The 25,588-nt window shown below is 52.7% G+C and overlaps 1 protein-coding gene, 4 non-coding genes and 1 pseudogene across 5 annotated transcripts; 3 read left to right on the top strand and 3 right to left on the bottom strand.

The window, feature by feature from the left end:
* Positions 1-170: 170 nt before the first annotated feature.
* trnay-gua (transfer RNA tyrosine (anticodon GUA)) lies at positions 171-258 on the bottom strand. Its single transcript is given in 2 exon segments — positions 171-206; positions 222-258. It is a non-coding gene; the product is annotated as a tRNA-Tyr (tRNA).
* A 753-nt stretch (positions 259-1,011) lies between these two features.
* On the top strand, positions 1,012-1,323 carry LOC138242698 (histone H4 type VIII-like). The gene has a single exon (XM_069198257.1). The coding sequence runs from the start codon at positions 1,012-1,014 to the stop codon at positions 1,321-1,323; it is 312 nt and encodes a 103-aa protein (XP_069054358.1).
* A 306-nt stretch (positions 1,324-1,629) lies between these two features.
* Positions 1,630-1,685, bottom strand: LOC138243798 (U7 small nuclear RNA). The gene has a single exon (XR_011192416.1). It is a non-coding gene; the product is annotated as a U7 small nuclear RNA (small nuclear RNA).
* Positions 1,686-10,250: 8,565 nt separating this feature from the next.
* On the top strand, positions 10,251-10,421 carry LOC138243688 (U1 spliceosomal RNA). Its single transcript, XR_011192327.1, has one exon. It is a non-coding gene; the product is annotated as a U1 spliceosomal RNA (small nuclear RNA).
* Positions 10,422-18,229: 7,808 nt separating this feature from the next.
* LOC138219187 (5S ribosomal RNA) lies at positions 18,230-18,338 on the top strand (annotated as a pseudogene).
* Positions 18,339-24,779: 6,441 nt separating this feature from the next.
* On the bottom strand, positions 24,780-24,851 carry trnap-agg (transfer RNA proline (anticodon AGG)). The gene has a single exon. It is a non-coding gene; the product is annotated as a tRNA-Pro (tRNA).
* Between the last annotated feature and the right edge of the window lie 737 nt (positions 24,852-25,588).

Below are 25,588 nucleotides of genomic sequence, written 5' to 3'. Positions count from 1 at the left end.
GTGTAGTCCCTTAATTCAAAGATCAGATCTTGGCCAAAACAAGACAATCAGACGTGGGCTGAATTCGGAACAGGAGCCTTTGCTTAGTCGATTATTGAGCTTTTGATCAATGTCTGAATAAAACAGATTCGCTTTTTTAACTCTTTGATTAAATTACACGAAAAGCACCTTCCTTCGAGCCGGAATCGAACCAGCGACCTAAGGATTCCCTGTTGACTCCACTACAGTCCTCCACTCTACCAACTGAGCTATCGAAGGGATGCTGTGGCATTGCTCTCTGGCGCATACTGCCCAATGAAGTAAAATGTGAAATGGGTGATTTAAATCCCACTTCGACATCAAGTTTCCAACTCGTTTCCTTAGTCTCATTAACTTGAATTTAAGCCACGAACCAGGATTCTACTGTATAAACTTCCAGGGATATTACAAAATGTTTGATGGGGCATCAATCATTCCAGGCGGAAATTGGTTCCTTTTTTTTCTCGAGGGATCATATTAAACATTTCATTAGTCTCGAGAGGAGGATCACCATGAGACACAAAACAAACAGTTTCTTTCGGTCTTTATTAGAAAGTAGCGTTTGTGCTACATTAATAATATTTTCGTGGAAATAAAGAAGTTGTAAATTTTAAAAATTTATATTTGAATCGAAATGTGGTTTTGAGTTAAATATTAGCGTGTTCATGTAATTAGTTTGTGTTTGTCATTAATATATATATATATTGCCATGTTACTAGAATTTGTAACTGAAGTTTACTAGTTGTGTTTTTTATAATGATTAGACATTTGAATACAATATTGAAAATAATGTATAATTTGAACTACATATTGTTAAGGTGTGAATAATTGTATATTTTAATAATACATTTCTAAAACAAATCATTGGCTTTATTTACTAGTTTCTACACCTATAAAAAACTTTCTTTGATGTATAAAAGACATCAAAGAAAGATGTCTATTATACATCAAAGATGAGCAGTGTGTGTCGTGTTCACAGCTGATAACTAGAAGATGTCTGGAAGAGGCAAGGGCGGAAAGGGACTCGGGAAAGAAGGCGCTAAGCGTCACCATAAGGTTCTCCGCGACAACATCCAGGGAATCACCAAGCCCGCCATCCGCCGCCTGGCTCGCCGTGGGGGAGTGAAGCGGATCTCCGGGCTGGTCTACGAGGAGACCCGCGGGGTGCTGAAGGTGTTCCTGGAGAACGTCATCCGCGACGCCGTCACCTACACCGAGCATGCCAAGAGGAAGACCGTCACCGCCATGGACGTGGTGTACGTGCTGAAGCGCCAGGTCCGCACCCTGTACGGCTTCGGAAGCTAAACAGGAGCGGAGCTTCACTACCGGACCCCGACGTATAAACCCAGGTGACCCAGTGACATTTGTCACTGCTGAGGTTGCTTTATGGGTCTATTTTCTATACTGTGCTGATCAATTGGAAATCAAATTGCAAAAAAGACCCGTTCCCACACCTAAGGTCAAATATTAGGAATCAAAACTGCTTGAGTGTATGGAAGCACACAGCTTTATCAAGATTTCCAAGTGCAAGATCTTTTTATTCATAAAAGACCCTATTTATGTTGTATGAGAAATATTAATATTAATACAGAATCCTTTTTCACCAAATAAATGGGCTTCCTGACTTCAGAAAGCCTTCTAGACAAATACTAAAAGAGCAAAAATTCAATTTGGTAAATGAAATGAAAACACATACCCTACCAAACCTTGAGTACAGGCCATTCAGGATGATAATACAAAACCATTTATAATTCAACAAATAAAACCTGTCAACTGGTAATCACCACTTATCATAAAAAAATAAGTAGCAATACACAGTAGGGGACTCTTGGGTGCAAGTTAAATCCATGCAAGAAGGGGTTTAGTGTTATATTTCCAAATCAGATATGCAAATGAGAGATCTGGCCCAGCCAATCTCAAAGCTCCCATGGTATGGAATGGAGCTGCTCCCCTCTTCTAGTTATTCACACTGGAGTTAGGTTACATATTAGCACATTTCATCTAACAGTTGCTCCAGAAACAAAAACGTAAACAAATGATCTGGAATGTGACCACACCTATGAGAATGTAGTTCAACAGATAACTTGTAAACCTTGTCATAAGATGTTTTTTGTTCTACAAAATATACTTTATTCTGCAAAAAAAACATCTCAAAAGGAACATCTCACACATATTAACACTCCATGTAATAAAAAACAACGGCGGAACGGAGATTGATTGTCCGTTATCAATCTTTGCGAGTGGGGGCGGATTTGCGCAATTAAGAGAGTCCCTCCAAATCTACCACTTGCTATTGTCCTTTAATCTCTGTATAGGTCCCAAAGTCCATTCCAGCGCTCCCTCGCCGTGGGGAGACCCCATTTGGTGACGTGGTGCTTCGTCCTCCTCCTGAGGTCTGCCAGGATCCTCTCCTCCAGCTCCCTCGCCCCCCACTTTATGTTGTGCCGGATGAGAGTGTTCCTCGCCTTCCACAGTCCTTGTTTTGTGAGGGACAGTAGCAGCCCCCACAGGTCCTGTGTCCCCTTGTCCAGTCTGGTGGGTGCCAGCCCCCAGCAGAATGTACTGGTAACTGAGCACTGCATCCTTTCCCAGGAGTTGCATAATGTTGTCCATTCTGCCCCACACCACCTTGGCGAAGAGGCAGCTCCAAAACACATGCTCCTGAGTCTCCTCGACAAAACACGTGTCCCGGGGGCAATGCGGATTCCTGGTTAGCGAGTGTCTGTAGAGGACCTCTCTGGTAGCCAGTCTCTTGTGCACAGCCATCCAGTTGAGGTCCTTCAGTTGGTTGTCAAGTTCTTTGGGCTGTGTCCTTTCCCAGACTTGTCTGGGAACCTGCAGCCTTTCGTCAGCGACCAAATGCCCCCTCACCTCTTTGTACAGGGCTCTGTGGTTGGTGCAGAGCTCTGGCTGTCTCGTGGCCTCGTACCTCCTGCTCCACTTGACAGCGTGGGTGTAGAACTTCGGTCGCCTCTCTGCCTTGGGCCCAGTGTTTGACCACTGGACCAAGTGCCTCATCGGGACGGAGAGCCACAGCCTGACAAAGTACTGGTACTTGTGGGCAATGGGTTCCTGCAGCGCCCGACAGAGGTTGCAGTAGAAGATGCAGTCGAGTTTCAGGGGGAAATGTGGGACATCTCGAACCCCTTCCTCGACCGGCTGACACATCTGGTTTTCGAGTGATGTACTCGTACTTGCCGCCCCAGACGAGGCCGAAGATAATCCCTTGCAGCGCTCGTCTGAGTCTGGCCGGCAGCGGGTACACCACCGCCAGGTAAACCAAAGCCGGCAGGATGTCTGCTTTCAACACCATCACTTTCCCTGTGTAGGACAGCGACCGCGTTTTCCACAGACCCAGCTTCGCATTCACCTTGGCGATCCTCTTGGTCCAGTTGTTGGTCTCGTTGTCCTGGCTCTGGAAGGAAACCCCCAATATTTTGAGGGGCTCCGTGCAGAGCTTGAGACCCTCCGGCGCTGTCGTCCTGTGCTTCCAGGGCCCGAAGAACTTCAGTTTTCTCTTTCGGCGGTTGAGTTTCGACCCTGAGGCTCTGGAGTATTGCTCCATGACCTGCAGGGCCCTCCTCAACCCCCTGTCCGACCTCAGGAACAGCGTTGTGTCGTCGGCGTACTGGGAGATCTTCAGGGTTGCCCCCGCGCCTCCCGGTATCTCCAGGCCGTCGATGACAGGGTCCCGTCTCACCGTCTCTGCTAAGGGCTCTTGAAGAGGAGATGATGCCCTCCCTCATGGTGTCTCCGAGTTTCCCCCGGCGGAAGATCCACTTCCACCAGATCTGCCGCCAGGGTGTCCCAGAAGCAGGTGTAGAATTCCTTGGGGAGTCCGTCCGGCCCCGGCACCTTGCCATTCTCCATGGACAAGAGCGCCGCCTTCAGCTCCTCGGCCGCGATCGGACCCTCCAAGTCCTCCCTCACCTCCTCCGGTACTCGTGCCTTCAGCTCTTCCAGAAAAGCATCGCCTGCCTCCACCTCCGTCTGCTTTTCTGAAAAGAGCTCTGTGTAGAAAGCGGTGGCCGCTTCTACCTTGTCGCTCTCGTCCAGCACTTCCTCTCCATCTTCCCGTCTCAGGCCGTGGATCACCCTCTTTTTCTGAACTCCTCGGACCTGATTGAGTTTGCGGAGCCTCTCCTTCAGGTCCCGTGCCCGGGCTGAATTGAAGGCTCCTCCCCTGTTAGCCGAGCTGTACTCCTCCTCTAGTTGTCTCTGGAGTCGTGCAGCTTCCTTCCTCTCCCTGGCCGCCTTCCATCTACAGTACGTCTGCGCCAGGGTTCGGGTCCTGTCTTTCACCGACTCCCACCATTCCACCATGGAGCTGTAGCCGTCTCTCAGATCGACCCAGCTTGCGTAGTCTTTACGGAACAGTGCCTTGAAGTCGTCTTCCTCCAGTATCTCCCAGTTCAGCTTCCAGTACCCACGACCGAATGCCGGCAGGTTGGTGTTAGCCACCACCATCAAGCGCTCGTGGCTGGAATACCACTCCGGGGACACCGTCGCCGACTCCAGGGAGCAGGTCGTGTGCAGAAAGATGTAGTCCAGGCGGCTGCACACTCCCCGGGAGTTTTTCCATGTCGTTCCGGCGTCGTTAGGGCGGCACCGTCTGAAACCGTCTACCAGGGAGAACTGCTTGAGTAGCGACTCCAGCTCTGCCGAGCTAGCGTCGCTCCCCTTCTCCCGGTCGACGTTGAAGTACCCGCCAAGCACCACCTGTCTGTTGGTGGTGCAGCAGCTGGCCAGGTCAGCAAACACTTCCTTCAGGATAGAGGGTTCTGTTGGAGCATAGACGTTAATTGCTCTCAACTTCTGCCCCCTCCAGTCGATGTCTACGACCAGGATCCGGCCCTGCACCACCGAGAAGGAGGAAACCAGCGTCATCTCTGGGTTTCCGAGGAGGATTCCCACTCCGGAAGAGTGGACCCCTCCTACGCTCCAGCATGATTCTCCCTTCGTCCATTCCCTGCTGAATGTCAGCTTGTCGCTTTCATCCTTCAGGTGGACCTCCTGTAAGAAACAAACTGAGAAAGACTTTGAGGCCAGATCATGAAAGACTCCCCGTCTTTTCACCGGGTCTCTTAGCCCTCTCACGTTAGTTGTTAGAAAGATAAGTTTCACAGTCATGATTAAACAAGTGAAAGTTGAACCTCCTCTCTTTGTGCTTACAGTGGAAAACTTGGGAGTCTACATCTGGGCACTGTTTAGCCTAGATGTAACTCCTCTCGTTCGGGTCCTGGGGGGAATATGCTGGGCTCCCTCCAGGTATCGCTGGGGACTGAAAGGTAAACATGCTGGACAGGTCCAGCCCTACCATCAGTCCAGGCTCCAGGGCGGCTTCAAAGTAATCCTAGTCTTCCTCGAGGATACTCTCCGCCACTGCTTCGGGAAGGCTTTTTTCTTCCCTTTCTCCAGGAGTTTCGGGGACCTCCAGTTGCTCCTGGGCCTTGGGGGAGGGGGGCTCCACTTCCTGGGCTGCCTCTTCCTGTTGTTCCTGGGCCTCAGGGAAGGGGGTTCCGACTTCCTGGGCTGCCTCCTCCTGTTGTCCGTGGGACTCGGGGGAGGGGGGTTCCGTTTCCTGGGCTGTCACTTCCTGTCATCTTTGGGCCTCGGGGGGGAGGGTTTCCATTTCCTGGGCTGCCTCCTCCGTTGGTTTCGGGCCTCGGGGGAAGAAAGTTCCGTTTCCTCTAGGACGAGGAAACGGTTCTCCCTTACCACTCTTTTCTTTTGTCCTTCGGAAGGTGGATCCTCTTTCCCTTCTTGCTGGGAGTTATCCAGGGCCCTTCCTCCGGTCAGCCATTTTGTCCGTCGTCCTGGCGGCCATCTTGAGGCACTGGTGCGGCTGGGGTGTGGCCTCGGCAGTTTCGGTTCTCTGCAGGGGAGGTGCGGGTTCTTTGTTCTCACCTATCTCCCTTTGTCTTGAGACCGGTTTCTGCCGGTCGGCTTCCACCACCTGCGCAAACGAAGGTTTGCTTACCTTGCATTAGTGAAGGAGGTGTCCCTCGACGCCGCATCCATCGCACTTTTTGGCTGCCCGGCAGGTTTTTGCCAGGTGCCCCTCTTTGTTACAGTTGTGACATCTGACGATGTCACACGTGTTCTCCTTGTGGCCGGACTGTCTGCACTTCTTGCAGAAATCCGGCATCCTGGGGTAGTAAAGCTACCCCCTGTCAGCTCTGATGTTGAAGTGGGCCGGGGGGTGCTGGAAACCGTCAACGCCCTCTAGGTCCTCTTTCAGGAGGACTCGGTACTGGCGTTTGCCGTACCAGACGCCGCAACTGTCCCTGATCTCCGTCGGTTTGCCCACCACAGTTACATACCTCCCTAGGTACGCTGTTACCAGTTCCATTGGTACGTAGGGGTTGTATGTGAGGACTGTGATGGTCCTCTGGTTTGTCTTCCTCATAGGCTCCGGCCTGAAATCAGAGAAACAGGGGTGCTTACCTTTTTCTCTGATAATTTTTGTTGCCTTTTCATATGAGGCGTCCGTGGCTATGTAGGCCTCCATGTATCTCTCTGCCTTGTTGTCTTGCAGGCAGTAGAGATCTCCGGCCACCAACTGCAGGATCCCTCTCAGGAAGGTAATGAAAAAGGATTTCGCAGTTGGCATCGTCTCTGTTTTCTTGGTCCAGTGGAACCGGATCAGTGTCTTCTTGTCTGCCATCTGGAAAGGAGAAAAAAGAAAAAAGGAGAGAAAGAGAGAGAGCAAGGTCCTGTGGAGAGGAGGGTTTAGCTGCTAAAGGAGCAGCGAGGGAGCCCTGGCCTTTGTCCTTGTGGGCAAAGCCCAGCTAGGTGCAGGCGCAGGAGGAGAGAGAGGGAGGGAGCGGATAGTGCTTCCGTGTCTCGAGGAAGAAAGTAAGCACCGCGGGCAGGCCACGAGTACCTACTCCCAGCCAAGAGGCCAAGGAGGCAGAGAGAGAGAAAGGGAGAGGGGAGAGGAGAGAGCAGAGAGAGAGAACGTTGCTGCCGGATCCCACCCAGCTCAGCTGCTGCTTGGCCTTAACCCCCTAGGCTCAACCTAGGGTGATACCAGCTCAAGCGCTCTTCAGGATCTTCGATCGCCTTCTAGAACTTTGGAAAGACAAGAACTGCGGGCATGCCACTTGAACTTGATCTTAGCCAAAAGGCCGATAAAATTGGATTCCAGCTCACTGGCCCTGCAAAACTTAGTTCAAGACTTTAAACTCTCAGACACATATAGATGTATATATCCCACAACAGCAGGATATACATGGTCAGGGAGGAATAGCAGCTCCAGAATTGACTATTGCTTTGTGTCAGAGAAAATGAAAGTTGTTGGGGTCACTCTTCAGCCTGTCTTCTTCTCAGATCATCAGGCTTTAGGGTGTAGAGTGGAACTCAAGGGCGGGACTGTGTTTGGCCCAGGCCTCTGGAAACTCAACACAAAGCTGCTAGAGAACGAGGGGATTAGTATCCCGCTACAAGGAGAAACTATCACAGTGGCTGTCCTTGCAGTGTCTGTATGGGTCAGTAGGAGAGTGGTGGGAGGAGGTGAAGGTGAGGACAAAGGCCTTTTTCATGGCTGAGGGAAGGAAGGCTGCTGCCAGACGGAGAGGAGTGCTAGCCAGGAAACAGAGGCAGCTGCAGCGTCTCTACACGATGCTGCACAGTGGCTTCGATGTGCTCGAGGATATCACCCTCTTAAAAAAGGACATCCGGAGCATAGCGAAAGAAAGTAGTCGAGGAGTGCTGTTAAGAAGCTGAGTGCAGTTCTTGGAAGAAAATGAGAAGTGTACTCGCTTCTTTTTCAGGAAAGTGGTAGGCTCCAAGTCTGTCATGGAAAGTGTAGTTGATGAGGAGGGAAGAGAGAGAACAGAGCCGAGTGCTATCCTCTCCTGCACCGAGGCCTTCTACTCAAGACTGTACAGCTCTACAGAGGTAAAGGATGAAGAAATTCATTTTTTTACCTCAAAGCTAGAAAACGTTTTGAGTGAAGAAGATAGGGAAGTACTTGAGAGGAATTTGACAGTAGAAATGCTGAGACAGGCTATGGAGAGCTTACAAAAGGGGAAAAATCCGGGTGCTGACGGGCTCCCTAAAGAATTTTACTGCACCTTTTGGGATCTGCTTCAGGATCCGCTACTGCTCCTATTCGAGGAAAGCTATAAGACAGAATTGCTGCCTGACTCCTTTAGAGAAGGCACTATCTCTCTCTTGTTTAAGAAAGGAGCAAAGAATGACATAAAGAACTGGAGACCCTTCAACCTGTTAGGCATGGACACTAAGATTCTGTCCAAAGCCCTTTTCCTGCTCCTACAAAATGTAGTGGCCTCACTGGTAGGGAAAGAACAGACTTGTGGGATAGCAGGACGCCTGATGAGCGACAACCTGGCCTTGTTGAGGGATGTCTGTCTGTACTCAGAGGATCGCTCCCTCCCTCTGTGCATTTTAGGTGTAGACCTAGAAAAGGCCTTTGACTGCCTAAACCGGCAGTACTTAACATCGGTACTTGAGCACATGAAGTTTGGCCCCATCATGAGAAAGTGGATTAACCTGCTGTACACAGGTAGCAACAGCAGAGTAATGGTTAATGGCAATAGATCACGCCCCTTTGAAGTCTGTTCAGGGGTGAGGCAGGGCTGCCCATTATCCCCCTTGTTATTCGTTTTGGCTATGGAGCCCTTAGCCTGTGCCTTGCGCCAGGATCAGGCCATTAATGGGATACCAGTGCCTGGAAGTGGGGGAGGAGAGGTAAAGACATCTCTATACATGGATGACGTCACCCTGCTCCTCTCTGACAATGCCTCAATTAGCAGAGCTCTGCAGTGATGTGATCGTTTCTCTTTGGCTTCCTCTGCAAAAATTAACAAATCTAAGAGTGAGATTTTTTATCAGAACTGGAGGGAGCCAAAAGAAGGACATGACCTCAGGCTGCAAGAGAAGAGAATTAAGGTCCTGGGGGTGTATTTTGGAGAAGAGATGGGAACAGTAAATTGGCAGAACAAATTGCCAATCTTAAACAAAAAACTGATGCAATGGAAGGACCGAGACCTCACCATGACAGGTAAGGTGCTGGTCATCAAAGCCGAGCTCTTGCCTGTCTTGAATTTTCTGGCTTCTACCTTCCCAATCCGACACCGTGTTGCGGCGGTGCTGAGGAGATTGATGTTTCAATTTCTATGGGGTGGGAAGCAGGAAAGACTCAGAAGGGAAATAATGTACAGGCCGCTACCCTCAGGGGGGAAGTCTGTCCCAGATATTGCTACGAAGCTGCTGTGCATTTTCCTGGCCTCTGTGCTGAGAGGCTTTGCAACAGCACCTGCAGCGCATACCTGGACTTATTGTGCCAGGCTCTGGGTAGGTAGGGAGGTGTTCAGAGTGTGGGGTGTCAGACCCAAGCTGGATGTCCCACTCTCTGACACATGCCCTGCAATTTATGGGACAGTTAAAAGTTTTCTAAGATCTCACCCAATTCGCCATATTCCCCTCCGAGATGTCAGCGTCCAAAAACTGGAAGATTTCGTTGCACCCCAGAACAATAGGCAGACCCCTGTGGGCATTTTAACATCAGCCCAAACAAGGAAGGTGTGGAAACACACATCCTCTAAGTTTCTGTGCAACATTCACAGAGATTTAGCCTGGAGTGTCGTCCACCAGTGCTTACCGGTACGAACTTTCTTAGTTCTTAGGCCTCACCCCCAGCCCTCGCTGCGTTAGGGTGGGCTGCGGCGAGGAGGAGACTGTGACCCATCTCCTGTGGTCCTGCTTTTTTGCTAAGGCCTTCTGGGCACAGTTTGAAGATTGGTTGCAAGCTCTCTTGCCCCAATTTACCCTGACCGCTGCTTTCGTCATATACGGCATCTCTCCTGTCAAACTTCCTCCTGACGTGTTTGACAGGATCTGGGCCGTGGTGAACAGTGGGAAAGACGCCCTGTGGAGAGTGAGGAACATGGGGCTGTTCAAAGGCATCGAGGTCCCAGTCAAGGCAGCAGGTAGCCTGGCCCTGTTCATCACCCGAGAGAACTATTACCTCAGAGATCTGTGGAGAGAAAGGAGGGAGGAAGCAGAAAATCTGTGGGAAATAGAGAGCATAGGTCAATATCTCAAGAAACTGTGAAAAACATTATCATGTTTAAGTAAAGAATGTGATTTGCTTCAGAAAAAAGAAATTGTTGCTATGTAACTGGTACCGTGTCAAAATGTAATAAGATGTGATCATATATACTGTTTTAAGTATGTATATTAATGTAAAGCATTTGTGATGCCCTGTATTTGATTGTGAAAAGGAAATAAAAGTTCTTAAAAATCGAAATCGGTTCACCCAGAGCGAGGCTCGGCCATTGCACTCCGGCTGTGCTGACCCCTGCGAATTCCCCAAATGTGGGAATCTCGACTGCATAATTTCTGGTAGTGGGGGACTGTGTTCACGCTCTCCCCTGATGTGCTTGGTCCAATATCAGATACGGAAGAGTTACGACACCACGAGCTGCGATAGGATCCTAGTTCGAAAGGAGTCGATGCCACTGCTGGTTCCCGGTTTCTTTTAGTTAGAGGTCCGGAGAAGCATCTCAAGCTGGTTACACTTCTCCTTCCGGACATTCATTCCTTTTTCAAAGTCAGTCGTTTTGCTGTGGTCTGCATTATTTAGGCCGATTATCGAGGTTAGCCTTTATTTGGTCATGGGGGTCTCAGTACTGTGTGCTAATTCTAAAGACAGTTTCACCTGTTTTCTGATTGCTATGTTCTGTACCAGTACAGACATGTCAAATAGTGAATGGCTGTACCTCTATTGTATCCGTGCTCAATGAATGAAACCAGTAATAAATGAATATATTGTAGCATTTATAGGTTCTTTTCAGAACAAAAGACCAGTAGAGACGCGATTAACAAACCAAGCGCTAGCTTTATTTGTTAACAACCACACAAAACCAAACACAGAATATACACGCACATGAGGAGACGGAACACGTACACATCTTTATGGTGGTAATTACTTAACAACACGCTATACTCTTATAAGACTACACAGGGCGCTAGAAATACTAGGACATTATTTACACAGGTAGGGTCAGCCGCTTTTCATCGTGCTGACCCTCAGACTCTCCCCGGCTACCACTCCCAGCATGCCCAGCGGTACTACGAGGGCCTAGGGGCGCTTCCTCCTCACCACCAGGCGAGGGTGTTACACTGCCCCCACCTGAAGCGTCTGGCGTCTCGCCGACGTCGAACACCCCCCTCAGGCTGTACTCGTACTCGGCTAACTGCTGCGGAACCCTGCGTGAGCGGCCGCTGCGCCGCGGTGATGGCTGGCGACCCATGGACGCCCCACTATCGGCCGGCTCAAGCCCCGGCTGCTCCTCTAGAGGCTCCCCACACGGCTCCTCCTCCCGGGCCCGGTAGGGGGCCAGGCGGTCTCAGTGCAGGACCACCACTCTACCCCGTGTTCGCAACCGGACACGGTAGCAGACCTCGCCCACCACCCCGAGTACCTCAGCGGGCCCCTCCCACGACGGCGCCATCTTAGGGCTGAGGCCTTTGCGGCGGCGCGGGTTGTACACTCAAACCGAGTCCCCGGGCTGGAAGGCAGGCCCCCTGCAGCGCAGGTCGTAGTACCGCTTCTACCGGACCCCCGCCTGTGTCAGGTGGGTCCGTGCAAAGCTGTGCACCCGCTGCATCCGCTGCCGCAGGTCCCACTCGTAGTCCGGTCCAGCCGGTGGTGCCGACCCGTCTCCGGGCGGCGGGCCGAAGACCAGGTCCACCGGGGTTCGCATTTCCCGGCCCAGCATGAGCGAGGCCGGGTGCACCCGGTGGATTCCTGGACCGCGGTCCTATACGCCCAGAGCGCAAGGGGGAGGTGGCGGTCCCAGTCCCGTTGGTGTAGGGACACCAGGGTGGCCAGCTGGGTGGCGAGCGTCCGATTAAACCGCTCCACCAACCCGTCGCTCTGGGGATGCAGCGGTGTGATCCCCAGGCGCTGGCACACTCTGGCGAAGACCTGGGACTCGAAGTTACGCCCCTGGTCACTGTGTAACTCCTCCGACACCCCCAGCCTGGCAAACATCCCCTCCAGCAGTGCATCGGCCACCGTGGGGGCACTCTGGTCCGGGAGGGCGTAGGCCTCCGGCCACTTCGTAAAATAATCCATGGCCACCAAGACGTAGCGGTTCCCGGCCTCGGTGCGCCGAAACGGGCCCAAAACTTCCACCCCCACCCGCTCCATAGGAGCCCCCACCTGGTGTTGTTGGAGGGGGGCCCGAGAGCGCTCGGGGGGACCCTTCTGCGCCACGCACACCGCACACGTTCGGCAGTACCGCTGCACGTCTCTGTGGCAATGGCCTCGGAGACGCTGCAGGGTTTTTTTACCGCTGAAGTGGCCCACGCCCGGCTGGCCGTGCACCGCGGCCTCGCAGGGGCGCCGCGAGAGAGCGAGACCCCGCACGGTGCACGACAGTGAAGTCGTACTCCTGCAGGATCTCTATCCATCGCGCCATCTGCCCCTTCGGCTCCTTAAAATGGAGCAGCCAGGTGAGGGAAACATGGTCGGACCTCAGCCGGAACCGGGTCCCGAACAGGTACGGCCTGAAGTGGTGGACCGCCGCCATCACCGCCAGCAGCTCGCGACGGGTCACGCAGTAGTTCCGTTCAGCCCTAGTCAAAGCCCGACTATAGTAGGCCACTATGCGCTCCCCATCCGGCCCCTCCTGCGCCAACACCGCACCCACCCCCGAGTCACTCGCGTCGGTGTCGAGAACATACGGCAACCGCGGGTCGGGTAGGCCAGCACGGGGGCCCCCACCAGAGCTTCATGCAACCGGCCGAAGGCAGTCTCACAGCCCGAGTCCCAGTCAAAACGGCGGCCCTTGTCGGTTAGGCGGTGCAGCGGGGCAGCGATGCTGGCAAAGTCCCGGACGAACCCCAGTACGAGTACGAGGCCAACCCCAGAAAGCTGCGGAGCTCCGTGACGGTGCGTGGAGTCGGCCAGTCCCTCACTGCGGCGACCTTACCTGGGTCCGTAACCACCCCTCGCGGTCCAACAACATGTCCAGGAAGCTCACCTCCCACCGCAGGAGCTCGAATTTGCGGGGGTTGAGCCTCAGGCCAGCGCGGCGGATGCAGGCCAGCACCGCCTGGAGGTTCGTCAAGGCCTGGTCTAAGCCCCGGGCATGAAGTATCGGATTGTCCAGATACAGCACACACTGTTTCCGCGGGACAGATGCCAGCACCCTCTCCATCAGCCTCTCGAACGTCGCCGGGGCATTGCACAGGCCAAAAGGCATGACAGTAAACTGCCAGAGGCCCTGGCCGATAGAAAATGCCGTCTTCGGGCGAGCATCGGGAGCAAGCGGTACCTGCCAGTAGCCGCAGCGGAGGTCCAGGGAGCTGAACCAGGTCGACCCAGTGATGTAGTCTAGGGCGTCATCTACCTCGGCAGGGGGTAGGAATCTTTCCGGGTGACCTCGTTCAGCTTGCGGTAGTTGACGCAGAACCTCCACGAGCCGTCTTTTTTTTTACCAGTACAGCTGGCGCCGACCACGGGCTCGCGGAGGGCTCAATCACCCCCCCTGCGGCCATCTCCCGGATCTTTTCCTCGGCGGCGGTCCGCTTGGCGTGAACCATGCGTCCCGGTGGGATGCGGATGGGCCGAGCGTCGCCGGTGTTGATCTTATGTTGGACCAGGGCAGTGCGGGTGCAGTCCCCATCTCTCGCCGCAAAGAGATCCTTGTTCTTGGTGAGTAGCTCCTGGAGCCGCTGCAGCTGCTCTTGATCGAGGCCCTCGCAGCTCCGCTGGTAGAGATCCTCAACGGCGCGCCTCGCTTCCACGCAACCTTCGGCCCCCGCCGCCCCCGCTTTGTCTGGCCCCCCGGCTGACTCGGGAGCAGGATCTGGCACGCTCGCTCCCCGGCTCACAGGCCTGGTCTGCCCCGGCGACTGCCGCCGCCGCCGCCACTGCCTCTTTTTCTCCCGGCTCCGGCAAGCCCGCGTCCCTCGGCCTTCGCCGGGCTTGCCCTCCACCAGGTGCAGTCGCTCCCCCTGCCACACCAACTCCTGCCGGCTCAAGTCCAAACTGGCCCCCACTCGCTGCAGTACGTCCAGCCCCAGAATGCAGTCCTCCTGGATGGGTGCGAGGTAGCAGGGGTGGCGCACCGTCGCTCCACCTAGACGGAAGGCAAGCACCTGTTTCCCCCGGACTGCAGCGAGCTGTCCCGTCACAGTCCTTAGCCGCAGGCTGGAGGCCTCCCATCCTGGGGGGTTGGTGCCCTCGGTGTCGGGGAGGACGCCCGGACGGAGTAGGGTTACCGATGAACCGGTGTCGAGTAGGGCCAGGCAGGGTTGGTGCTCGATTTTGCAGTGGAGGTACAGGCCCCGGCTACAGTCGACTCGCCCCACGGTGGCGTGAGGGGCACCGGTCTTAACATCGCTCTCCGGAGCAGGGGTTGAGGTGTTCGAGGGGCGGCCTTCCCCACGCTGAGCCGCCCCGTTCCCGTTTCCCGACGCCGATCGAGGAGTGCGAGGTTTGGGTGCCCGGCAGAACCGGGCTCGGTGTCCCCTCTTCCCGCAGCGGTTGCAAATCAGCGTGCGGGGCTGTTCCGCGGGGGTCGCTGCCCGGGCTGGCTCCTCTTCCCCCTCGCTGGATCCCTCCGTCGCCGTCTCGGTCAGCCGGCAGGGCGCACTGCGTCTGCTGGCACTTCCAGTCACCTCGAACACGGCCTCAGCCCGTGTAGCAAGGGCCAAGGCCTGCTCCAGCGATGTTGGCGCGGCCAGCTGCACGTGGCGCCGCAGCTCCTCGGGTGAGAGGGCCTTGAGAAAAGCCTGGAGAGCCATCTCCCATGTTGGGGAAATCCCTATTCCTTCACTGCCATCCAAAATTGTGGCATACACCAAATGTATATATATAGTCTATATAAATTGCTACAATTTTCCATTTAGCATATTTACAAGTTTCAATTAAATATTTTAATTCGGTCTGCTAGTTCTACACCAGATTATTCACAGTTTATACAGCCAGGCAGGTAGCCTGCACAACACATAAACACGGCCCCTTGGCCACCGCATCAAGGGGTCCTGAATAATAATAACCCACCAGACGATGCCTATCTCCATGCTCCTGCACCAGCACAACGGCTCACAAACCATTTCTTTCACTTACAGACAGATTACATACAGATGATCCGTCTGAGGGAATCCAGTCCAGGGCCAGTGTCTGCAAGAAAGCTTGTCTCAAAACATCAAAAACGGTTTCTGCTGCAGGGGTCAAGGCAATTTTGTCTTTAGACTGCACTACCCCCCTTAAACCAATACGTCACTAGACAAGCTCGTTCTGAGAAGGCATTCACCCTGGCTGAACAGTTACAGTAACTGCACACCAGCTTATTAGTAGTTTTGTCTTTGGGGTTTTATATCTCGGTATAACATTAAAGTCGCACAATAATTTGGACAAACTGGCGGCACCCTTTTCTCCTCTTTGGGAGTCTTTTTACCTCCCATTTGCAGCGCTCGCACTTCTGCATGCATGCTTCGCGAGTTATTAAATCAAATCTGTCTCCGCTGTCCGTAATATCAGGAAAGCATAGTTGTACATTCTTGGCAACATCATCACTAATTCCCACCCTTCTCCTAGATTCTCTCTTAAGGCGTTCTATTTCTTCTTTTGCTGTTTCTTTTTCTGCATATATAACTTCGTTTCGTTCAGCCATTGCTTTTAGCTTTTCCATCAGAGATTTTTGCGTCTCATCTATGATATTCTGTTGAATTCTCAAATATTCCTCTAAATATTGTTTATTTTTATCCAAATATTCATACACTTTTCTACATTCCTGTTCAGCCTATATTCCGTCTGACATATTTCTTTTAAGTTTCACTTTGGATTAATCAAACTTTTTTTCTTCACACCAAACCATTTTCACGTCTCCCACGCGCCCCGCGGAACCCCCCAGTCGAGACAAACTGACGAACTATCACAATTCGGGAACACGGACCAGGTTCCAAATCCTGGCTTTAAACACACAGTTGAATCGAGTTACCATTTTCGGCTCTTCTGCGAGTACAGTTCTAGTTACTACCTTCAGCCGTACTGCAGTTGTGTACCAGGATGCAACACCTGGATTGTTTCGCACGGGCAGGGCGAGACGCTATTCCTTTTTTTCTACCCCACCTTCACAATACAGGCATCTAAAAACACATACACCATTAACTCATTTTTCTGTTGTACTTGCTTCAGCACCACAGCAACATGGAGAGGACAAGGGACTTTTTAGAAAAGAGGAGTCCTTACCTCTTTTTAGAAGCGGCCGCCTAACTTTTCCTCTCCATGTCTGTGTGGTTTAATTTAGATGGATACTTCTTCATCATTTGGGTCACGTATCCACCAATCTGCCTCCTCCTTTTTAGAGGATGTTGTAAACCTTTAGGAACAATATAATCTAGCAACAAGGTTATGTCACTGTAATTAGGCTTAAGACAATCAAGAACAAGGCTTGCCTTTCTTCGAAATTCTTTACGGTCATCAGGCAATTTAGGAAAAGACTTAACTAATGCCAATAATTCACTAGGAGACCAATGTCAATGTACATATGCTGGAGTTCCTTCTGGACCTGTAAAAGTGCACATTGGCATTTCACGAACAAGTGAAAAGGCTTTGGCTCTGGACCGCTTTCTAGTTTCGGTGGAGACTTTTTCTTTTTAGAAGGCATGGCCATGACTTTAGCTGCAGCTTGCTGTTCTTTAGTTTCAAGACTAGTCTTTTTTGAAGCTTCCCATTATTTCTGTGATTCCTCTTTCCATTACATAAGTTTTCAAATTCACTTTCTTTCCTTTCCTCTCCTTCTCTTCTAAGTTTCCCCTTCTTCAGGAAACTTCTTTTTCCTAATTCAACTTTCCTCTGTCCATTCTGATTCACTTACAAAGATCCTTCATAGTTATGGGCCCCTAATTATCATATATAAATTATGTGCAAGTTCCCTTACACCTATTACCCTAGCTTTACAGTTCATGAACATAAAACATTTTTTTTACTCTAACCCAGGCTATAATTGTTTCTCTGAATTTGTCGTACATGTACTTTTGCTGGACTGCTCGGTCCCATTTTCATCTTTGAATTTTAATTTCCCATTTTTACCGATCGGTGCCTTACTTAGAACCTTATCACATCAACTACTCCGCAGAGCAAAAACCACACGTCTGTGTTAAGATAAGTTCTTTATATGAGTCCCAGACTCATCAAACCCGCGTGAGAACACCCCTGTGGCTCGCTTCTCAAACTATTAATTTTTAAGGATCACTTACTGGGGTCAGACAGCTGCCAATTCTCCAGACGCATCTCTGGAAGGATAAACAATTTATCCTCCGAGGTTCGTCCAATTTTGCTAAAATTGTCAGGGTCCGGATGGAGTTTCAGCAGCCGTTCGCGTTCAGGTTTCTGATCCCGGACGAGCCCCCAAATTGTCATGGAACTATCAAGGAAGCCACAAGAGAGAGTTCTCACCTGAGTAAGGTCTTTATTTCAATATTGCAAGCCCTGCTGCCACTTCGCAAAGTGCAACCAGAGACTCAATTTGTTACAAGCAGTACAGGGTTTTTAAAAGACTTTGCGCTGTAAAAAAGCTCAGCGCTTTGTCCCTTCTAAAAGTTCCCCTTTCCCTAAGAGAAAACAGATTACATCAAAAAGCGAGAGAAGAAGCACTAGATTTGTTATTCAAAGCTAATCAGTTACTTTCAGCTAATTCTAACGACCCAGACACCATATATTGTTTTGGTACATTGTCTTCTAAAGTAACCTAAACAGTGTACTTTGTTGATGCACTGTTTTCTAAAATTCTGCGCGTACTGTAGCACAGCATTTACATCCTTAAAATATATTATCTTAAAGCACCAATATATTTTTTGCAAAGCTCTCTACATTTTAAGAATCAATTTACTTATTAGATTTCCACTTCAAGACTTGTTCGGCCGGCGTTCTGGGAGTCGCGTTTTTCAGAATTGTATTGAGATCGTTTTCCACAGAGCTCAGATGTCAAAGCACAGCAGCAGCTCTCCACAGCGATCCTCTTTAGCGCCCTTTCTCCCGCAGCTCCGTCCTCATTGGAAGGAAGCAAGAGTGAAAGGCTGAAGTGAAATAGAGCGGGGACGAAGGCAGTGAAGAGAGAGAACGTGGGAAGAAGAGAAAAACGCAAGGGAAAAAAAGCAGCGTAGTAAAAGAGGTGACGGAGCTGCCCTCTCTATAAGAAGGGTGCCAGCGACCCCTGCTCTTGCTTACGGGCACACCCCCTTGAGCACACTTGATCTCGGAAGCTAAACAGGGATGGGCCTGGTTAGTATTTGGATGGGAGACCGCCTGGGAATACCAGGTGCTGTAAGCTTTTAAGCGCAGGAGGCGCCCTATCCCCGTTCGCTCGCTCATTCCCCTGTTCACACGTGCAGTGCGGCTTTTCCGTCTGTTTCTTTGTCAGCTTTGGCGAGACACGGGTGCTTGTGTATTAGCGTGAGCGTTTTTTATTCTGATCAGGAACAGTTTTACAAGTCCGCAAAGGATCGAGGAAAGGTTTATCGCCAGCTGAAAAGAGACTCAGCGCTTCGGCTGTGGAGACTTGTTCTGCTGGCGTTCGGGGAGTCGCGTTTTTCAGAATTGTATTGAGATCGTTTTCCACAGAGCTCAGATGTCAAAGCACAGCAGCAGCTCTCCACAGCGATCCTCTATTGCGCCCTTTCTCCCGCAGCTCCGTCCTCATTGGAAGGAAGCAAGAGTGAAAGGCTGAAGTGAAATAGAGCGGGGACGAAGGCAGTGAAGAGAGAGAACGTGGGAAAAAGAGAAAAACGCAAGGGAAAAAAAGCAGCGTCGTAAAAGAGGTGACGGAGCTGTCCTCTCTATAAGAAGGAGAAGAAGAAGAGGAACAGAGGATTTGTTTGTCTTAAGTAAGACTTTGTTTTTTGTGGTTTTTTGGTGTTTTTGGTTGATTTTTGAAGCCCTCCCCTTCAGCCTAGCTCTGTTTGGTGAGGATAGAGACTTTTGTTTTTTTTTTGTTGCTTTTTTGTTGCTTTCTGAGTCCTGTTTGTGTTTTAATGGAAGGAAAAAACATGGAGGCAGAGAATGTTATTGTAGTGGAGGAGGAGAGTGGTGTAGGAAAGAGAAGGATGAGGAATTCGGACCGACCCCCCCGGCGGGTTTTTGCAAGGGCGCATACTGTTGTGGTGGATGTGAGCGGCGTGGAGAAACCGTCTGCGGGTGCTATTATCGCAGCTGTGTACGGCGTCTGTGGGGAGGGCTCTCTTTTTGCCTGCCACCCCCGGACGCCAAAAGAGTTTGAACTGACTCTGGACTCAAAGGAACATGCAGACGCGTTGGCTGTGGGGCTGGATGTGCAGGGCACACCCTCCTACTGACGCTGGCTGGAGCGGAAGGAGGTAGTGGTGTCCTTCCTCCATTTCCCGGCATATATCTCAGACGAGACTATCAAGGAGAAGCTGAGTAGCTGGGGGGTGAGAGTGATTTCGGACATCAGGATGCGCCACTACCCCGGGACCACCATTGCTGATGGCATGAGGTTTGTTCGGATTCGCTTTCCCGAGCATGTAGCCTCGTTGCCATACAGCATCCGCTTCGCCACGGCAGAGGGGGGGCAGTACTTCAGGGTCCTCCACGACCAGCAACAAAGGGTGTGTCATGTCTGCCTGGACTCGGGGCACATTGCCAAGGACTGCCCCGAGTTCCTCTGCTATGAGTGCAGACAGCCCGGCCACTGCGCCAGGAACTGCACCGCTGCCAAGTGCCCGGACTGCCTCCACGCTCTCATGAGCTGCAACTGCGAGCCGGAACCGGAAGATCCAGCCGCCGCAGGAGCAGCTGCCCACAACGCCGAGGGGGTTGAAGATGGACTACGGGTAGCCGCTGTAGCTGAGCATGGAGAGTTGCCAGCAACGGCGCCCCAGGACCCCAGTGAGCCAGCAACGCCCCAGCCGGTGATGGGGGAGAGGCAGAGGGAGGCCCCTCCAATCCTGGGTACAGCGCAGCAGAAAGGAGCCGGGGACCAGCCAGCATCTCCACCAGCAGGGGCGCCCCGTTGCCCTAACAATCCTGCTGCATCCCACTCTGTGCCGCAAGAGAAGCAGAGGGAGGTTGCTCCACAACATGCGGCGGTGCAGCATGGTGCAGCTGAGATCCTACGGGCACCACCACCACCAGAGGCTGCCCCTCAGCGTACCAGTGGGCTTTTGACACCCAAGCCTGTGCAGGGAGAGAGGCAGAGGGAGGAGGCAACGGCACCAGCACCACCACCACCATCACCGCGGTTCCCCAGCTGTGGGCAAGCCGGGGTACAACCGCCTGGGCCCTCGAAGGCTGGAATCCAGTGGCACCACGTCAGGCCTCAGCCCAACCTGAAGCCCAGTTCAAGAGTTGTCCGCAGACCCATCCCTGATGTCTCTGCGGTGGCGGAGACAGGAGGTGGGGAGGAAGCGGCAAGTGTTGGCAATGAGAATGTGGCAGAAAGGGCGGGGGAACTGTCGCGCGGGCCGGAGAATTAATTTCACTCTTATGGCCATATGCGTGATGGCAACTTTCGCCTCTTTAAACGCCAACGGGCTGAGGGACTGAGCAAAGCTGGGGGCAGTGTTAGCTCTGCTGGGGCGGACGGATGTTGTCTGCCTCCAGGAGACCTTCTGGGACGAGGAGTGTGTCCGGAAGGTGCGAGCACAGTGGGACGGGGAGCTGTTTTACAGCAACGCCTCCAGCCTGTGCAGGAGGGGGGTGGCTGTGCTGGTGAGGCGGGGAGTGTACGAGAGCGTAATGCTCCTGCACCGTGACACGTAGGGCCAGCTCCTGCAGGTCTGTCTTGGGTTTCCTGGACAGTCCGTGCTGCTGAGCAACATCTACGCCCCCAATGGGGAAGCTGAGCGGCTCGCCTTCTTCAAGCAGCTGGAGGCGAGCTGCTTTCAGCAGCCAGGGCTGGTCGTCGGAGATTTTAACTGTGCACTGAGTGCGCTCGATGTCGTGGTTGGGATGACCTTTAAGAGCAGTGCTGCTTGCAGCTTCCTGGAGCGCAGTGCGGAAGCTCACTGGTTCGTGGATGCGTGGCGTCAGGCTTAGTGTGCGCGGAGGGACTTTTCTCGGCGGCAGGTCGTCGAAGGTGTCTTGAGACAGAGCCGGATCGACCTGTTGCAGGGGCACATGAGTCTCTTCCCGTGCCTGAGCCAGATGCGCTATGTGTTCATGACCCTGAGCGACCATGCTGTGCTTCACTTTTCTCTAGCAGGGGCACAGGAGGACCGGTGCCCCGGCCTCTGGTGCTTTAATAAGGCGCTCCTGGGGAGGCTTCATTCTGTCAGGGCATAGAAGACCTTATCCGGCAGCAGCTGCAGTGTCCCCTGTATAGGTCAGAAAAGCTGGTCTGGTGGGATAATCTCAAGTACGCCATCAAAGAGTTCAGTATCTAGTATGGCCTGTCCCGGGGGCGGGAGAAGGCCAGGCGGGAGAGACAGCTTCGGGCTCGGATCACCTCAGAGCTCGGGCTCCTGGCAGATCACGGCGGGGGCTGCGAGCTCTTGCTGGAGCTGAGGGGTGAGCTGCAAGCCCTGGAGGAGGAGAAGTGGAGAGGAGCCAGGGTGCGCAGCAGAGCCCAGTATCTTGCCAAGGGCGAGAAGAGCACAAGGTTCTTTTTCGGCCTGGAGCAGGAGAGGCAGCGCAGCTCCTTCATCGAGGAGCTGGTGGGAGAGGACGGTGTGCGGCTCTCTGCCCCCGAGGCCGTTAGGAATGAGGTGTTTTCTTTTTATAGCGCCTTGTTCTGGCCGAAGTGGTGGATGAGCAGCAGACCTGGGCCATGCTGGCTTGGGTGAGTACCCGCCTGTCACAGAGCGATCGTGAGCTCTGTGACAGTGCGCTGAGCTTGGAGGAAGTGCTTGAAGCACTTCGGGGCTCGTCTCCTAACAAGAGCCCTGGGTGGGACGGGCTCTCCTCCAAGCTCTACAGACACTTTCAGCAGTCCCTGGGGCCCCTCCTTCTGGAGGTGTTCCAGGAGATTGCCAGGACCGGCGCTCTGACCCCATCTATGAGAAGGGGGGTGATCTCTCTTGTCTACAAAAAGCAGGGGGATCCCTCCCTTTTGAAAAACTTTCGCCCGATCAGTCTGTTGAACACAGACTATAAGATACTAACTCGTGTTCTCTCCCTCAGGCTCGGGAAGGTTCTGCCCAGGATCCTGTCGCCTTCGCAGACCTACTGCGTCAAGTGGAGAGACATCGCGGACACGGTGTGCTCCATCAGAGATGTTGTGGACCTTATGCGGGAGCAGCCGAGGGGTGGATACGTCCTGAAACTGGACCAGGAGAAGGCCTTCGACAGGGTGGAGCATTCCTTCCTGTTTGAAGTCTTGAAGAGCTTTGGCTTCGGCGAGGCCTTCATCTCCTGGGTGAGGCTCGTGTACAAGGGGATCGTGAGCTGTGTCAAGGTGAATGGTTCCCTCACGAGCTTCTTTCCAGTGACCTTGCCTGGGGGCACCGCCACCTCGTTGATCTACCAATATGCTGACGACACCAGACTGACGTTGGCAGAGGTGGCGGAGATCTCGGCCATTTTAGAGGTGGTGCAGGCCTACTGCGCTGCCTCGGGCGCCAAGGTAAACTTGGAGAAGTCTGAGGTCATGCCGGTGGGGAGGGCAGACCTTGCCCCGCTCTTCGGTTACCCTTTCAGGGTTGAGACGGGTCACCTGAAGGTCTTTGGCGTCTACATTAACGCTGATGAGCAGGCCACTGGGCTTCTCCTGTGGAAGGAGAAGCTCATTAAGATGAGGGCAAATTAAATCGGTGGAGACACAGGTCCCTGACCCTAAAGGGAAGGGTCCTGCTCGTTAACACACTGTGCCTGTCCCTCTTGTGGTACCCACTGTCTGTGATGCCTCTTCCTGAACGGGTAGAGAATGAGATTAGGCAACTGGTGGTGGGATTCGTGTGGGAGGGGAAGCCTCCGCGGGTCACTCATGACACTCTCATTGGGAAAATCTCCAGGGGTGGGCTGAAGCTGTGTGATGTAGGCCTGAAGCTGAAAAGCTTTAGGCTGAAAGTAGTGAAGAAGTTCCTTGACCTGGATAATGTCAGCATTTGGAAGATTGGTATGGGAAGCTACCTCGAGACTTGCGGGGGCTTGGGGCAGGAGACACTCCTGGGGTTGATAAAACATCTGCCCTCCTTTTACAGGGAGGTCCTGCTGGCGAGGGGGTAGTTCATGTCCCAGCATGTCTCCTACACGCCGGAGACCCGGGCCCAGATTCTGGAACAGCCTCTGTTCCTCGACCCCCTGCTGGTGTCTCGATGGAACAGGCAGCTCTACGAGGCTGGCATATCCAAGGTCAAGGATCTTCTTTATGAAGTAAAGGACGGATTTCTGCCCACCCAGGCTATTGTCGACGCTGTGCGAGAGGTCAACGACGAGCTGCCTGTCAGTAAGATCCGTCAGGATTACGAGCAGCTCAAACTCGGTCTCCCGGACAGTTGGCTGGAGAAGCTCCATCTACAAGACGGGGCAGCAGGCCCGGCCTGGCCGGAGCTGAGGGTGAAGTGGGGGGACCGTGGGGTGGACCTCCTGGGGTTCACCACCAGCATGTTCTACAGGCTGATGGTGGCGAAACGCTTCAGAGTGCCGGTCTCAGAGGTGTTCTGGGGTAAGATCTTCCCCCAGCTCGAGCCAGGGCGTACTTGACGGATCTGCTGGATGGCCTGTTTCGCTCTGTTCGAGGAGCTGTTCTTGACGGGGTGCCCTGGAAAGAGCTGTTCCTCTTTGGGTACCGCGGGTCTGAGAGGGGGGTTAACGCCATTTTAGTGAACCTCCTCCTCAGCCTAACGAGGACAGCTGTCTGGGAGAGGAGGAACCTCATGATGTACAATGGCCTGAAGCCAGACCTTGTCAGGCTGTGCATTGCCAGGGTGAAGGACTGCTTCTCTCTTAGCCTGGCCTACTGCAGGGCTGAGAGGCGGATGGCCGACTTTCGCAGAATCTTCTTAAAAAATAACATCTTTGTGGACCTGCGGGAGGAAGGCCTGTACTTCCGGCTCTGAGATGGGGGTGTCTTTGAACAAAAGACACACACGGCTCCACCCTTTTCCACCCCTGAATAGCATTGGCGAGTTGAATAGCATTCAATTCACATCGAATAGCATTGGCCCCTGAATAGCCCCTGAATAGCATTGGCGTAGCTCAGCACTGGGCCACTGGGCACAATTTCCCACCATTTCCAGAGTGTAGTGGTTATCACGTTATCACGTTAGACCGTTACACAGACAGTTTCCATGAGACGTTGGACTTCCGATATTTAGAAGGATCCGTTTTTCAAGAAACATTTAAATTGATTCTTTTATCAAGCTCGTAGTTTTCCTTCAAATCTTGAAAGCTCTCAGTGAGAACATCATAGGCTGCAGGACGCCCCGTAACTTGATTACTTCAACAGAAAGAAGAGCAGACAGCTCGACAAATATGTGAGGCGCAGAGAGCGCAAGGCGAGCCGCACACTTTTCGGTGGCTGAGAGAGGGCAGTTTTTGCTTCTGCATTTCCCAAGTAAGGACGCATGACAACAAGCGATCGCGGTGCTCATCTACGACACAGTGGTGATGAGTTTTCAGTACGTGTTCTTTTGAACGAGCAATGAGGTTGCCGCCTTGGACAGCTGACTGCACGCTCTCATTGTGCCACGTGATGAGAATTCACCAGGCTCGTTCAGTCATTAGTCACATTCCATCGTTTGCCATAAGCAGACGCTGCGAAGTGATGTGGATATCAGTTCCCAGTCTTGTGGAAGAGGAGGAAAAGAGCACACGAGGGCTCGTCCGGGAGTTGAACCCAGGACCTCTCGCACCCTAAGCAAGAATCATACCACTAGACCAACGAGCCACAGCAGCACTTTCCATTTCAATCTGTCAGCGAGCTTGAGGATGGGGAGAGGCGCCATTCGCTCGTCCAGTCAGACCTTCATCAATAAGTCAAGAAAGCTGCAATTACACGACTGCCCTGCAGACGAAGGGCAGTTAACTGTGCCCGGTAAGAGGGGAACAAGCGGCACTAGGTGACGCTGAGGCATAAGTCCCAGCGAGGGGGGTTGGCTTGTATGGTACAGCGCTTGCTTTGCATGTGGGAGATAGCAGGATCAATTCCCGCATCCTCCAGGTGTGTGCTTAGAGCTTGATGTGCCGAAAGGTGTCCTTTAGCCTGTGGTCCCGCCTTACATGGAGAGCATCGTGCAGCTGTCAAGCGTTTCGCAGCCACGCCCCCTTTTCATCTTCTCTCTGGCTTAAGCGTCACTCCGCCCCTCTCTCTTGACATTTCATGTCAGCATGTCAGAAGTCCGAGTGACATTTTTAATGGCTGAGTGAGGGCACGATGCTGAAGCAGAGAGGCCACTTCAGCCACAGAGACTTGTGCTAGGTGAGATCTGAAAGACGGACTCGCAACAGAAACAGACCAAAAATGTATCGGTGAGATCAAAAGGCAAATGCAACATTCAGCAGAGGGCGTCTAAAGATTAGGGAACGGGCGACTGAAATCCATGTGAGGCAAACTTTCCGGTGTGTGTACTGCAGCTGGGCTTGTTGGCGTAATTGGTAGTGTGTCAGTCTCGTCATCTGAAGGGC

This window comes from Lepisosteus oculatus, chromosome 14 (assembly GCF_040954835.1).
Source record: "Lepisosteus oculatus isolate fLepOcu1 chromosome 14, fLepOcu1.hap2, whole genome shotgun sequence".
Classification (NCBI taxonomy): Eukaryota; Metazoa; Chordata; class Actinopteri; order Semionotiformes; family Lepisosteidae; genus Lepisosteus; species Lepisosteus oculatus.
This window is presented reverse-complemented; position numbering and strand designations above follow the sequence as displayed.